General features: G+C 47.3%; 1 protein-coding gene across 1 annotated transcript in view; it reads right to left on the bottom strand.

Annotated features, from left to right (window-relative positions):
• Positions 1 to 12554: 12554 nt before the first annotated feature.
• The window catches only part of LOC125942248 (uncharacterized), a 37598-nt gene continuing 35557 nt past the window's right edge, over positions 12555 to 14595 (bottom strand). Inside the window, exon 5 of the mRNA XM_049660415.1 lies at positions 12555 to 12820. Within this exon, the coding sequence (XP_049516372.1) occupies positions 12714 to 12820 (107 nt within the window). The 3' untranslated portion in view covers positions 12555 to 12713. The remainder of the gene's footprint in view (positions 12821 to 14595) is intronic.

Below are 14595 nucleotides of genomic sequence, written 5' to 3'. Positions count from 1 at the left end.
CTTCTTTGTTAACCCGTCTCACTGCAGACGGGTACCTTCCCAAACCCGTATATCCTACACAAATGGCATCCTGAGGTGCACTCTTCGAAATGCAAAAACTGTGAAGGCATAGCGACCCTAAATCACATGCTCTGGGCTTGCCCAGCGCTAAACGGTCTACATGGGAACTAAGAGTCATGGGAATCCTTCCTTCATAGCCAGGAAGAACATGCCCAAACACAAGCCATCTGTCCAGCCCAGGCCGCCGCCGGAAGCCAACTGATTCCGGCCGACGTCTAGGGGGGAGGTAGACGGTGAAAGGAGAAGCTGAGTCTCACCCCGATCACCTATACTCTCTGACGGGTGCAAATAAAGTGGTTTCTATCTCTCTCTCTCCAAGTTTCTGCCCCATATGTGAGCACCGGTAGAATTCAATGATTGCACAGTTTTCTTTCCTTCGATAGTAGTATAAGCTCCCAGTCAGGATTTGGCAATGCCTGCCGTATGCACTCGAACCCAATTTTACTCTTCTGTAAATTTATTTCTCATGACCTGGGTCCCCTGTGAGTAATTGACCTAGATAAACGTACTCCTTTACATACTCGAGAAGCTGACTTCCGGCTCTGAATTCTTGTTTCCTTGCCAGGCTATTGAACATTATGTTTGTCTTCTGCATATTATTCTTCAAACCCACTGCTACACTTTTTCGGTTAAGGTCCTCAATCATTTGCTGTAATTCGTCCCCATTGTTGCTGAATAGGACAATGTCATCTGAAAACCGAAGGTTGCTCAGATATTCACCGTTGATCCTCACTCCTAAGCTTTCCCAGTCTAAGAGCTTGAATACTTCCGCTAAGCATGCAGTGAATAGCATTGGAGAGATTGTGTCTCCTTGCCTGACCCCTTTCTTGACAGGTAACTTTCTACTTTACTTGTGGGGAACCAAGGTTGCTGTGCAATCCTCGTAGATATATGCCAAGATATTCACGTATGCCTCCTGTACTCCTCGATTACGCAATTCCTCTATGACTGCTGGTATCTCTACTGAATCAAATTATTTTTCATAATTTATGAAAGCTATATAGAGAGGTTTATTGTACTCCACAGATTTCTCGATTACCTGATTGATGCCATGGATATGATCCATCGTAGAATATCCCTTCCTAAAGCCATCCGGTTCTCTTGGTTGGCTAAAGTCAAGTGTTGCCCTGATTCTATTGTAAACTATTTTGGCGAATATTTTATACAATACTGAAAGCAAGCTAGTGGATCTATAATTATTCAATTCTCTAACGTCTCCCTTCTTATGGATGCGTATAATGTTGGCGTTCTTCCAGCTTTCTGGTACACTTCAAGTCGTGAGGCATTGGCCATAAACGGCCGCAAGCTTTTCAAGTATGATATGTCCTCCATCTTTGAGTAAATCGACTCTTATTCCATCTTCTCCAGCAGCTTATCCCCTGGTCATGGCTTTCAAGGCCCTTTTAACTTCATCACTAGGTATAGAAGGAGCCTCTGTATCCTGTACATCATTGGTCGAATGAAAGTGGCTTGGCTGCTCTGGGAACTGTAAAGGTCAGTATAGAATTCTTCCGCTGCTTTTACTATGTCATCGAAATTGCTGACGATGTTACCCTGCTTATCTTTCAGTGCATAAATTTTGCCTTGTCGTATACCATGTTTTCTTCTCACTGATTTCATGCTGCGTCGATATTTTACTGCTTCCTCAATCTTTTCCACGTTATAATTTCGGATATCCCTGACTTTCTTCTTGTTGATCGGTTTCGACAGTTTAGTGAATTGTATCTCATCTCTCGAGTTTGACACTTTCATGTTTTCTGTTTCTTTATTAGGTCCTTTGTTACTTGGGAGAGCTTAGCTATTGGTGGCCTTGGTGCCTTACCTCCCACTTTAATTGCTCCTTCTGAGATCAGCCGAGTTATGGTATCATTAATTTCCTCTATGTTGTCTTCATCTTCCTGTTCTAAAGCTGCATATTCGTTTGCGGGCACCAGCCTGAATTGGTCTGCTTTTACCCTTACTGCATCTAGGTTGGCCTGTTTCTTCTTGAATAATTTTATTCTTTCTCTCTTCAAATTGAGAGAAATCCTAGACCTCACTAACCTATGATCACTGCACTTTACCCTACCTAACACTTCTAAATCCTGCACTATGCTTGGATCGGCTCGCAGCCGATCCCAGCTAGCAAATATGCCAGCTGGCATATTTGCTCGGACTAAATGTTTTCTATTCAAACCGAATTTGAAAATAAGATCGGTGTACTTTTTCTGGCTTAAACCGATAACGCTGCACTCTAGCCTAAGCGTTCGTTGTAGATTCGCTTCGCATCGCATGCTTCTGTAAGTTCAATGGCGTCATTCGCCGTAAAATAACAAGCACGCACGTACTTCTGGTTAGGCACGCTAGTCATCTATATTTACGACGGGCGTGAATCATTACATTCAAGGCTCATTTATATTTACGGGGCGAGCACGCCGTGGCAACATGTGCGGCTACTGCAGCTGCAACACACAACAAAAAGCTTGAACGTGGGACATATGCACACACAGTCCTGGTATTGTAACAGCGTGAGCACTGCATATCTTGACGCCGCAACAAATTAGGTGGCCACTGTTGAAAATCTCTTCGCCTTCGATTAGACACCGAATCTTTTTTTAGTGCGGTTGAAAGTGTCCCATAATCTCTCCTAGAGATAGCGGCTTTCTAAAAGAGCGGCATTTCCCCAGCCGAGGAGAATAAACACCAAAAAAATAAGAATGCCCTCGGTGTGTTACGAGAAGGATTAGAAAAAGCCCGGCATTATACGACGCGGACGCGCAGTCAAGAATTCTGATACTCTCTCTGTCCGCCATCATAGATCACCTAGGGCGCCACCTGTAGTCTGTGTGCATTGCGAATTCTTACACCAGAAGAACTCACCTTGTGGGCAAAATTTGTGGCTGTGACCTCAACAGCCGCTCATTAATTGAAAAATGAGGCCCCTATAGCTACCATGCCTCGATTAAAAGCATTTTTCGCAGTCTTTTCAACGAGATATGCCTTGCCATTTCTGAAAATGGAAGCCTGACGCATGATTTGAAACAGAAACCTAAAAACAAATATTTTATCACATAAAAATTCGATTTTCCGACCCGCATCTCTTAAAAGCGGCATTCGTTCATGGCACGCATGAAAGCATTGCGATTGCGTAGGCGCACGTATATGCGTCCTTGTTTTTTGTTTCATTGTTTTTTTTCTCTTTTTTTGCCCATTTGACAGTTTTTATTTCTCGCCCAAAAGGCCTAGTGGCTAAGAAAACCCAGTACTTTTACGTGCCAAAACTACGATATGATAATGAGGGACGCCGCACTGGGAGACTTCCAATTAAATTTGACCACCCTGGGATCCTTTAACGCGCGCCGAATGCACGGCACACGGGTATTTTTGCACTTAATCCACATTGAAATGCCGCCGCAATGGCGGAGACTTCATCCCGTGCACTCAGGCTTAGCACCTAGTACGTAGGAAGATGAAAAGTGCTGGATCAGGTCGTTTCCTGGAACACTCTACAATTTTCTGATTCATGTAAGTTTGCCTTGATTTTAAGACTCACAAATAGTTACGTATCTTTATTATTCTTAAGTATGAGTGTGCAGTAAGGCACAATACAAGACGCACTATGACTTGTTTTACGGAGTGCATAGCTAGCGATATACTTTCAGTCATACTTTCCCCTTGTGCACCAGCATATCTTAAAATCTTGAATCACGTTAGCTGGGGCAACCCGTAAAATATTATCCTTGAGTAAATCACGGCGCTTTAGCGGCGAACTTGGTGGCACGCGGGATGCTGGAGTGGACGGCTCCAAATCAATTTTCGCAACCTAGAATTATTTAGCAAGCACCCGCCCACCTGCCGCTGTTGCTCAATAACTACCGCCGTTCTTTTGCTGAGAATGACGTCATGGGTTGGATTCCTGGCTGTGGCGACCGCTTCGCGGACGCAAAGACTCTCGTGTACTTAGAGTTTGGCACCTTATAAAAAAAGGCACAGGAAGCAGAAATTAAATAAGCGGGAAGTCGACTCAAGGGTGTGGATGAGTGCGCGAGACCAGCCTCATGAAGAGAAGTGTACGCCACGACGATATTTACTTTAAAGGATTCCAATTTATCGAGTACGGCTCAAATATCGTTGCCAAGGGTATCGGAGACGTCAATATTCTGATTAATTCATTGTTATGCTTGTTCTCATTATTTTTAATATTCCTAATCATATCATTATTACTCAGGGACCAGTTTACCATATATAACTTCAATAGCTTATCTTGTCACCGCTATGTGAGGGCAGCATTGACATAGCGCATACGCTACATTTTGAATCTGCTCGGCTGGAACGACGGAAGCAGCCGCTGTGAGGGTAGCTGAGGTCGAACCGTGGGTATTGTAGTTATGTCCGAGGGTCCGAGCGACCACGAAATTTCGATGTCTGGTGACGTGCCAGGTACCGGGAGAAGGAGAAGTCCAAAGAGATCAGAAAAGGGTTTTATATACAAGTGTGCATGTTATTTTACACGAAGGGTTCCATAATTCTTGGAGCCGTCAACATGCTAACTTATTTTCATGTCCTAGCGTTTACATCTCCGAGCGTCTACATCGTCGAGCGTCTCTTTTATTGCGATAGCAATTGCATTTTCCCAAGCGCATTTTTGCGTCGCCTTCATCGTGATTTTCCGTATAAAGTCCACCGGCGAATAAGTCATCGCCGCGCGCAACGCGTTCTGTGTGCGAGTGAAAACGTGCGAGGGTGAGCCGGCAACCGCAGCTTAATCACGCACACGTGAGAGATCAAGGCGGCCGGAAGCGCACGGTCTTCGTTCACGCGCGAGGCACGGGAAGGAGGCGCGGGACGGGAGGGGGGAGGGTGCGTTCTGCCTACGCGGCTGCTGCTCACGGAGCTATCTTGAAGGCGATCTGCGACGCGGCCGAAGTGTGCGCCGCCCGCGGGAGCCCCATCTTCAAAGCGATCTGCGATGGGCCAAAGTGCATTCGCCGAGTGCCGGTAGCTTCGTATGCGCTGCGCTTTCGACGTTTAGTTCGTGTTCAAGCGCGAGCCAGCGCGAAGATCAATTTGCTCGCTGCCGCTGGCGCGCTTTCTCACTCCAGCGTTTTGACAAGCTCCCACGGTCATCGAGCGAGATGCGTTCATGTTCACCTGTGCGCGCGTGACACGGTGCTTGTTTATTTAGTTAGTAAGTGAATATTTACAATTTTATACGGCCGATACAACTACTATCCTTATTTCGTATAGCAGTCGATGCTTCGCCTTTCGGGCGAAACTGCAACTTTGTTATTTGTTTATTTCCCGCTTTCACTCGTCGATGGATTTCACTGTGGTTCTTCTCGGCCAGTCACAGTCGTTGACCGTTGGAAAAATCGCGCCCATGATATGGCACCATTCCCCCGGGCTCCGCCTCCAATGTCGCTGAACCGCCACCCCCCCCCCCCCACATACTAGGCAACTGGGGGCACCTTGAGAGTGTTGCGTCCCGAATCGGCCGGGCGCATTCTTTGATTGTTTCCCATCGAGGCAGGCCCTTTCATGAGCTTCGCGCAGATGGCGACAGTGCCAGACACCGACGAGACGGGCAAACAAGCGTCCCAACTCGGCAGTGCCCATTCTTTGGGTGCTTCCCCCGATGCCACCCCTTTCATCAGCGTCATCCAGACGGCGACAGTGCCCGACAGCGGCAGTGAGGTTCGGACAAAGAAGCTCACTTTGAAGCGACCGACCACAACCGCCACCCTTCGTTAGAAGCGGGGATTAGCGTGAAGGCCATTCTCCCGACCCTGGCAAGATGACCGGTGGAGGGCAAGAAACTAAGTCACCGACTTTCGTGGAAGCAGTGTCAACCCCGTTTCCGGATTGCCTCGTCCTTGCATCAAAGGTGAAACATTAGAGGCGGAGTTCGGTGAACAATACGACCCCTCTGATTGGTCGAATCAAGGTCATCTGATTCCCTAGCCGGGTCAACTAGGGAAGACCGATGTTTTATAAGGAGACACCTTGGGTGCAGTGGGGTGTCCTGACCTGTTCTGATATGTGCTGAGACATGTAGTGAGCTGAGACTTTCAAAGTGCTCCCCCCATGAAGTGGGCTTCCATATTTGGAGGCACTGTTAATATGTAGAATAAACCCTTTTTTCTATCGCTCTTACTCCCGGACGTACTCATCCCTTTGGCTGAAGGATCACCGGCCTAAACGCTACCGAGTCTCAACAACCCGTTCCCAACAAAACTGGCAGCAGCGGCGGGATAAATGCAAATCTCCGACCCGCAACAACTGGTGGCAGCGGTGGGATGAATCCTAACCCCGAGCCGCGAGCAACTGGAGGGCCGAGGTGAAATCGACCCTTCAGCCAACGCCAGTCACCGGCATCTGGTTCGCTATCAACTGAATCGCCGTGGTGAGATGGACCCTGCAGCCAACGCCTGTCACCAACAACTGATTCACGAGCGACTGGATGACAGCGGCAAGATGGAACCTGCAGCCAACGCCAATCGGCAACTGGTTCGCGAGTGGCTGGATGAACGCAGCGCATCATGACTGCACGGTACAGGGTGAGTGCCTGGCTTTGCGCTTGAGTCATCGGATCTTTTAGCCTAGACTTTCTAAAAACCGATGAAGCGTGTACAACTGCCGATTTTGATACTGCGGTTGTGGCGCATCCAAGCAGAAAGCAGCTTCCAGCATAGACCTGAACCAGCTACAAAAGCCAGACCTCATACTTGTGTGGGAGTAATTGGGACGTAGAAACCTACCGGAATTGTAATCAGTTAAAGGCGACCCAGGATTTACGCCGTCTTGCAATTGATTCGATGCGGTGAGGAGAACTTGGGGACTTGGCACTACTTCTGTGTATAGGCGTTTGGTTTCTGCTATATATTCCAGGCTTCAATTTCTCTTAGGAAAACAGAATTGAACCACTGGTAGTTTTTTACTTGCATTACAATTTTTGCGGGTTTCGCAGCAAGTACTATTGTGAATAGCTCAGTCAAAGCCTAAAGTAGTGACCATGGGCCTCATGAGTTTGACGAGAGCTAACCTGTTGCAGTTGTGTGAAGAGCTCGATGTAGAGGTAGAGAATGACAGGTCAGAAGCCGAAATTAGAGCCATTTTAGAATACAACCGTGATTAGAAATACTTTGAATACTTTGGAATTCTGAAAGAACAAGAAAAGGAGGAGCATGGAGAGCGAGAAAGGCAGGAATATGAACGAATTCACCAGGAACGAAGCAAAATTGCAGAGGAACAAAGTAGGCATGCAAGGACAGAGATAGATGCTCTCAATCAAGAGATTGAAAGATTAGAACAGGGTTTTAAAGTGGAGCAGCAGGTATGTCGGGCACCCGCAGAAATATCGCACAGAAAGTGTGAAGAAGTTGCGCGCATGGTTCTACCGATGGTAGGAAGAGAGGCTGATCTCCGTGAGCCTAAAGGTACGTTCACAGGTGAGGCCAGATCCGTAGACCGTGACGTAGTTCTTGAGGAGCCCGTTAATGGGGACCGTATTGAGCACGACGAGATACTGTGTCAATGGAATATTAGAGAAACAGCTAGGCCAGCTGTGGACGATTTGGCACAGTTATCCAGGGAGTACGTCGCGAAGGTAGCTCTTGCAGAAGCCCGAAGTGGCCCCGAGTCGTCAGACAAGAGCACCAGTGTAGAGTCCAATCGGTCAGAAAAGTGCGATAAAGCACAATGTAGGCAGGGCAGTGCAGTTGTGGACAGCTCCAAGGAATACGAGCTACGTTCCGCAAAGGAAAATAGCTGCATTGTCCCTAAGTGTTTGAAGCTCTCCGCCAGTCGAGGTAGCATTCAGAGGAATGATTTACCCGCATATCATTCGGACTGTGCCTGTGCGGTTGAGACGGAAATCATGACCGATGATGTAAGTGCCGGTCAGCAGGAGATGCGAGCGGAAGGCTCGAAAATGAGCACTAGAAAACGTGCTCGGATGAAGCGGCGTCGCAAAGTTAGGAATGCGGCAGACAGGGCAACGCGGCTGAATAAAGGCGCTAAACCCAGTGGGGAGCGCAGTCAAAGAGTTAGAAAGGCGCGTTTGTTCCTTGGAATGTTTCCAGACAGGGCGCGTCCGAGCCGCCGGACGAGAAAGAAAACAAAAGCCCGATTGGCGCGCGAGTGGACAAAAGCGAAGGTGGCGCGGAGGGGGCAATTACGTTCCCCTTCTTTGGGTTCTTTTCGTGACACAGGAGAGCGAGTCGGTAAGCCGACGCGAATTGGCCATACGCTGCAGTAAAATCGCAGTCCGATGTCAAGAAGGCATGTTGCCTGCATGTAAAGTGTCAGCGGTCGCCAGCATGGAGAATGGCCTATGTGTCCTCTCGTTAACACGAAGAGCCCTCAGACCGCGCCCACCTCGAGTACGGCTTAAAGATACGGCGCCACCATAAGCTACGCGGAATGAAAAACGACGCAGGTTTTGTGGAACATAATTTTGTTTGTTTCTTTCTTTATTTTTAGTGTTTGGTTATACGTTTTAAGATCTCCGGAATACAGATAGTCTCGATAGGCAAGTTTTGAGCTTTGTTTAGTTTGTTTATTTTAGAAACTCAGCAATATTCCGAAATAGATGGTTTGCGCGCGTTTAAATTATTGAACCATTTTTCGGCGTGTCGGTATTTTTTTAAGCAGATGTTATTTTTTTTGTATGTGAGATACGCTTGCAGTGTCAGGCCCAGGCTATTTGTTCGAAGCCTGTAGTGGCACGCTTGGTTATCAGTTTACTTTTCGGTAGTGTTAGCGCGTACTTTACGCAGTATTCTTTGTTGTTTCTTCAGTGTTTGTGCTTTGTGGACAGTAGAAAGAAATTGCTAGTGCGTGAGTCGCACGTTTTACATGTGAATTTTGTCCGCAAAGTTAAAGCGACTCTGACAGCTCATCCATGATGCAAATGTGGCTCTCAATGGCACTAGTACGTGCGATACTAGCGGATGCAAGACTGTTCATGGCGTTTGCGCTGCGTACGATATTTCATTATCATTTATTTAGAGCATTTTCGAGTATTATACCTTTGCTCTCTGCAGCACGACGATCTCGTTTTGGCGAACTCAGAGGTTCATGAGAGCTCGCTTTGGGGGCACACAATTTTGGGTCCAAATTATTGGGACAAGCGAGGCCTGGTGGATTTAAATGGATTTCGGGCGCTTGCACACCATGTGGCGCTTGGTCACTGGGAATGACTCTTCCGTATCGGATATTGCGAGAAAGTTGGACAATCCTGGTCTAATCTCAAAATTGTGGGCTTCAGCGAAGGTTTAGTGATTTGATGGCTGCTTTGGTGCTATTAGTAGATAACGGCAGGTGCGTTGATTTGCTCGCTGGACCCGATGGCTCTCGGTGCGAGCACGGCGCTTTCCTGTGCCCTGTGGTCGTGTGTGTGCTTGTGTATTCCCAGGGAGACGGCCACAACGAGGTTAATGCTGGGACCTCATGCTCGAGTGTGTCATCGGCCATCATTTCAAGAAGAAACCCCGAGCTCTCGACCGACCACCGACGCTTCGGGCAACCTGACAGCTGGTCACCCTCAGGTCGGATCTTCCGGCGGGGGAGGTGTCTGTTGCGTCCCGAATCGACCGGGCGCATTCTTTGATTGTTTCCCATCGAGGCAGGCCCTTTCATGAGCGTCGCGCAGCGGCGACAGTGCCAGACACCGACGAGACGGGCAAACAAACGCCCCAACTCGGCAGTGCCCATTCTTTGGGTGCTTCCCCCGATGCCACCCCTTTCATCAGCGTCATCCAGACGGCGACAGTGCCCGACAGCGGCAGTGAGGTTCGGACAAAGAAGCTCACTTTGAAGCGACCGACCACAACCGCCACCCTTCGTTAGAAGCGGGGATTAGCATGAAGGCCATTCTCCCGACCCTGGCAAGATGACCGGTGGAGGGCAAGAAACTAAGTCACCGACTTTCGTGGAAGGAGTGTCAACCCCGTTTCCGGATTGCCTCGTCCTTGCTTCGAAGGTGAAACATTAGAGGTGGAGTTCGGTGAACAATACGACCCCTCTGATTGGTCGCATCAAGGTCATCTGATTCCTTAGCCGGGTCAACTAGGGAAGACCGATGTTGTATAAGGGGACACCTTGAGTGCAGTGGGGTGTCCTGACCTGTTCTGATATGTGCTCAGACATGTAGTGAGCTGAGACATTCAAAGTGCCCCCCCCCCCCCCCCCACATGGAGTGGGCTTACTATATTTGGAGGCCCTGTTAATATGTAGAATAAACCCTTTTTTCTATCGCTCTTACTCCCGGACGTACTCATCCCTTTGGCTGAAGGATCACCGGCCTAAACACTACCGTGTCTCAACAACCTGTTACCAATAAACTGGCAGCAGCAGCGGGATAAATGCAAATCTCCGACCCGCAAGAGGAGCCAAACGTAGAAGCTGTTCCTACGGAAATGCTTGACTTCGGCACCTTGGAAGAATTAGTGACCTCTCCGTGACGGTCAGCTTGTCAATCAGGAGACTAGGCTTTCGCGGAAGCTACCGCCGAGCCCCGTCGTAGTCCGGCAGGTGCCGGGGCTTCACAGAAACACACCAAGAGCGACGTTGCCGTTTTAGCGACGCACGAGGACGATTTCTCATTGCAGCCTGGGGTCTAATTGCTCGTCCATTAGTCCCGGGTGATGGCGACGATCCCCGGTCTTGAGAAACGATGAAGCGTGAACAGCACTCCACAGCTGCACGCCTGTCAGTGAGGCATCCTTTGTCCCGAACGACCTCCAGGCACAACAGTATACATGGTGTTTCAGAGAACACTTCCAAAATGTTAAAAGATTACCTGTGGCAGATAGTACAATTCTAGCCTATGATCTGGTCTACTCGAAGAGGCGGACATGCACAAAAATTGAAATGCATCTTCGACTATTTAACAAAAACTCCTAATTAAGTTATCACTAATTACCTTATGACACTTCTTGCAATTTAAGAATTCTAGACTGGGAGTTCACAAATCAGGTCTACTTGGAAAAAATTATCAGGATGACACGATTTACGAGATATCAGCCGTCAAACTTGCGCTAAAAATGCACGGTCCTTCCACTTATGCTCAAAACATCGTTTTATGCACTGAACCACAAAAATAACTGGAATGCCAATGCATTTCTCTGCCAAGTTCGGGAATTGATATCTCAAAAGTGGTGTCATCCTGAGAATTTGTTCCAAGTGCATCTGCCTTGCGAACGCCCAGGTTAGAATTTGTAAATGGCAATATGTACCATAAGGTAATTATTGAAAAACTTAATTTGGGATTTTTGTTAATTAGTTGATGATGCATTTCAATTTTTTGTGCAAGTAATGTCCGCCTGTTAGGGTAGACCAGCTGATGGACTAGAATTGTGCTCTCTGCCACAGGCAGTTTTTAAATATGTTTCAAAATTGTCGCTGAAACACTAGGTATTTATATGTACGTGGTCAGGATGTACCTGGTGCTGCAATAGCAGCGTCAGTTGCTTCAGAGCGGCGGACGAATGATTGACTTCCTTTGTAATTCTGGTAATAGCAACGTTCACTCTAGGATGTCCCAGGCAGGTGTATAAGCTGAGAGTATCCACTCTTGAAGAGCGCTAATCACTTGTGAAAAGATAGCTTGAGGTCTCTCAGCCTGTAGGAAAGCTAAGTTATGGTCTGAGATCCTTGACAGTTGGCGAATGTGGGCTCTGAGAGAGTCAACAGCGAGATGTGTCTCTCGCTATGGTAATTGTTGCTGGTGCTGAAGTGCACCGAGGCAGCCCTAAACCTGTGCGTAGGGATTGACCTTGTATGTTCTCCAGAGCACTCAATGCACGGACCTCAGTACTCACTGTCGGCCTCTTTCCCTATTTCTATTTCCCCTTTCCCCTTCATTCCCCCTTTCCCCTGCTTTCCCCGAGGTTAGGGTAGCAAACCATACACTCGTCTGATTGGCTACCCTGTCTTTCCTTTGCTTGCCTTGCTCTCTCTCTCTACATTTTAAAGAAATTTTGGTGTTGCACGTACTTATTCTTTAAAAAACAATTCAGTCAGAACTTATATTTAGGGCACAGGATGGGGATTCACAAAGCTGTCTGTTCTTAAAAAGATTGTTATCACGTGCTTCGTTATTACGTACCCCGATGCGTTTTCTGATGTGCCCTAATATCAAGCGTTTTGCTTAAGAAATAATAAATAAGACCTAGGAGCAGTTAGTACCACCCTGCTGCCCCTACATCTTCTGGGGGATTGGGGTAGGACCCAGTCCGGTTTCTGAATATAATAAAGATTTACTACTACTACTTGGTTAAGGAGCTCGGGGTATAGTTACATGTAGCGTAAGGCAACTGTGTTCAAAATCAAAAGTGCACTCGCGAATTTTATTTTGTGTTTTTTAATACGCCCATATTTCATAACATTGTAGAGGCGTGACACACTTACAGTCGCTCTTTTCATTTTTAAATATGAATAACACGTGTCCGCATGCTGCGCTATCGGATTTCATTGCCAAGGCAATCATTCTCCTCTTTGACGTTGCATGGGGACTTAACGATGCCGAAGCTTTATTGACGATTACATAGACTTGTTCTGATAAGCGCTCGTAGAAACAGTGTTTTCTTTTTTAACACTTTATGTACGCGGAAGCCCTTTAACCCGTGCTGCCGTTGGCGTTGTGCGCTTGGCTGACCAACCACCATGTGATTTCAGGCCCATCTGCAGCTGCACCCGCTTCCGATGCAGACACCTTTTACGCCATCGTCCAGCCGGCGCTTCCCTGGGCAACCTTCGGCGCAACTGCGCTTCTCGCATCCTGCGTTATACAAACACTAGTAGGTTTACTTGTGGTGGGTCACAAGGTAGACTTGTTTTTTTATACGATTGAATATCTTCCAACTTTTCCCTTTGTTGCGCGAAAGGAAAGGAGAAAATGAGGATGAGCCTGAGGCACACGTGTGCAATCTCCTGCTCGCCCCCTCCACCTCCTTTTTAACGCCAACTCCTTCGTTCAACACCATTTAACGCTTTATTCCGGCCTTTTACAAACAGCCACTGAAAGTCGAAAGCCTCATTTAACTTGTTCAAGCGTTGACGGTAATCATGCAATGCCTGTAGACCACGTGCCCGAAATAGTACAGCGAGCTACAGAATATAAAAAAAAAGTTTTATTCAAATGAGAATCCCCCTTTTTTTCTTAGGTTTCGTCTTGCCGCGTTACGCTCATCGATTTCTTCTAAGCTCAGTAGTGTTGCTGCGACATAAGCGATGGTAAAATATTAGTACGGTGACAATATACCTCGCAGATGTCAGCGATTCTTGGGAAGAGGGAGGATTCGAAATGAGTTACAGCAGGCACTGCACCCAGCGTAACCGTCCAAAAAATACAAGAAAATATCGCATTTTAAAAATATGCAAGCACTTGAGGAGTTCGCTAAAGAGTTTTAGAAACAAGTGACCTAAAGTTAGCGGACGCTATCAGCCTGGCGTACAAAAAAAGACAAAGAAAACGCGAAGAGTGTACAAAACAATGTGTAAGGCGTACAAAGGAGTCTGGGGTTTCTTTATTTATTTTTTTTTGGGGGGGGGGGCGGGGCGGGGGGGTAACGCTGCTTGTGGAAGCTATTTCTGAAACTGCTTATACTATCTTTGGAAAACCGTTAAATGCACTGAAATGTAGAATATTTCACGTGATTCATTTAGGTACTTGACTAGATAGTTGAGCCGTGCTTTTCTATACACGCCGCTAAGCGGCCTTGACTTCGATCAAGCCAGTCATGTATACCTCAAAGCGTTCAGTATAGCTAATACGTGAAGCTTGACACATACATGGCATTCCTTCCGTGACGAAGCGAAATCATTTGCTGGCCACCTCATATACAGTCGCACCTTGTTATTAAGATCCTCGTTAACCTGGACGACTTGAATCACGTACAATCTTGGGGGCGGCGATATTTTTCAATGAATTTCTACTTCGTTATTACAAGAAAACTGGCGGTCTCGACAACCTACAGGGTGGAAATTGGCGAAGCCAGTAGTAGTCCTTCTATTATTGCCTAGTTTATACGTACAGAGGGCCTTCGCTGGATGAAATGTAGCCGAAGGCCTCATGAACACGGGTGGCGAAACACGCATGGCGTGCCAGCGGTGCCAGTACTAACCACTCTCAGCATTACCGCACTCCAAGCGGCCGTCGCGGGAGACCTTCGGTACTCTGAACAGTGTTTGCGCTTTCTGAGACAAAGACTGAACCTTCCACGTCTTTACTACTCACATTTCGCGCGTGGAAGTCAGTGCAGATAGAGCAGCGTTTTCTCCTTGTTGCTAAATTTACAGTAAAATGTAGCTCTCCCTGCTGCAATCTTTTTATGTGAGATTCATTTTCTCTGAGTGAAACCAGCGTCGTTGGGAACCCATAACCAGCTTAAACGACACTCCGACAAATATTAACTTATAAAGTAGTGCAAGTGAACGCACCTTTGTTCTGGCTGACTAACAGTAAATCACGACTCAAGACCTGTACACAAGATGCCGGCTCAGAGGCATCCCTAAAGCGCACACAGCAATTCATGGAATAACGCTGGTAGTCAA

Source organism: Dermacentor silvarum, chromosome 1, assembly GCF_013339745.2.
Source record: "Dermacentor silvarum isolate Dsil-2018 chromosome 1, BIME_Dsil_1.4, whole genome shotgun sequence".
Classification (NCBI taxonomy): domain Eukaryota; kingdom Metazoa; phylum Arthropoda; class Arachnida; order Ixodida; family Ixodidae; genus Dermacentor; species Dermacentor silvarum.
The sequence above is the reverse complement of the archived record's forward strand: the minus strand, read 5'-3'. Positions and strand labels throughout refer to the sequence as shown.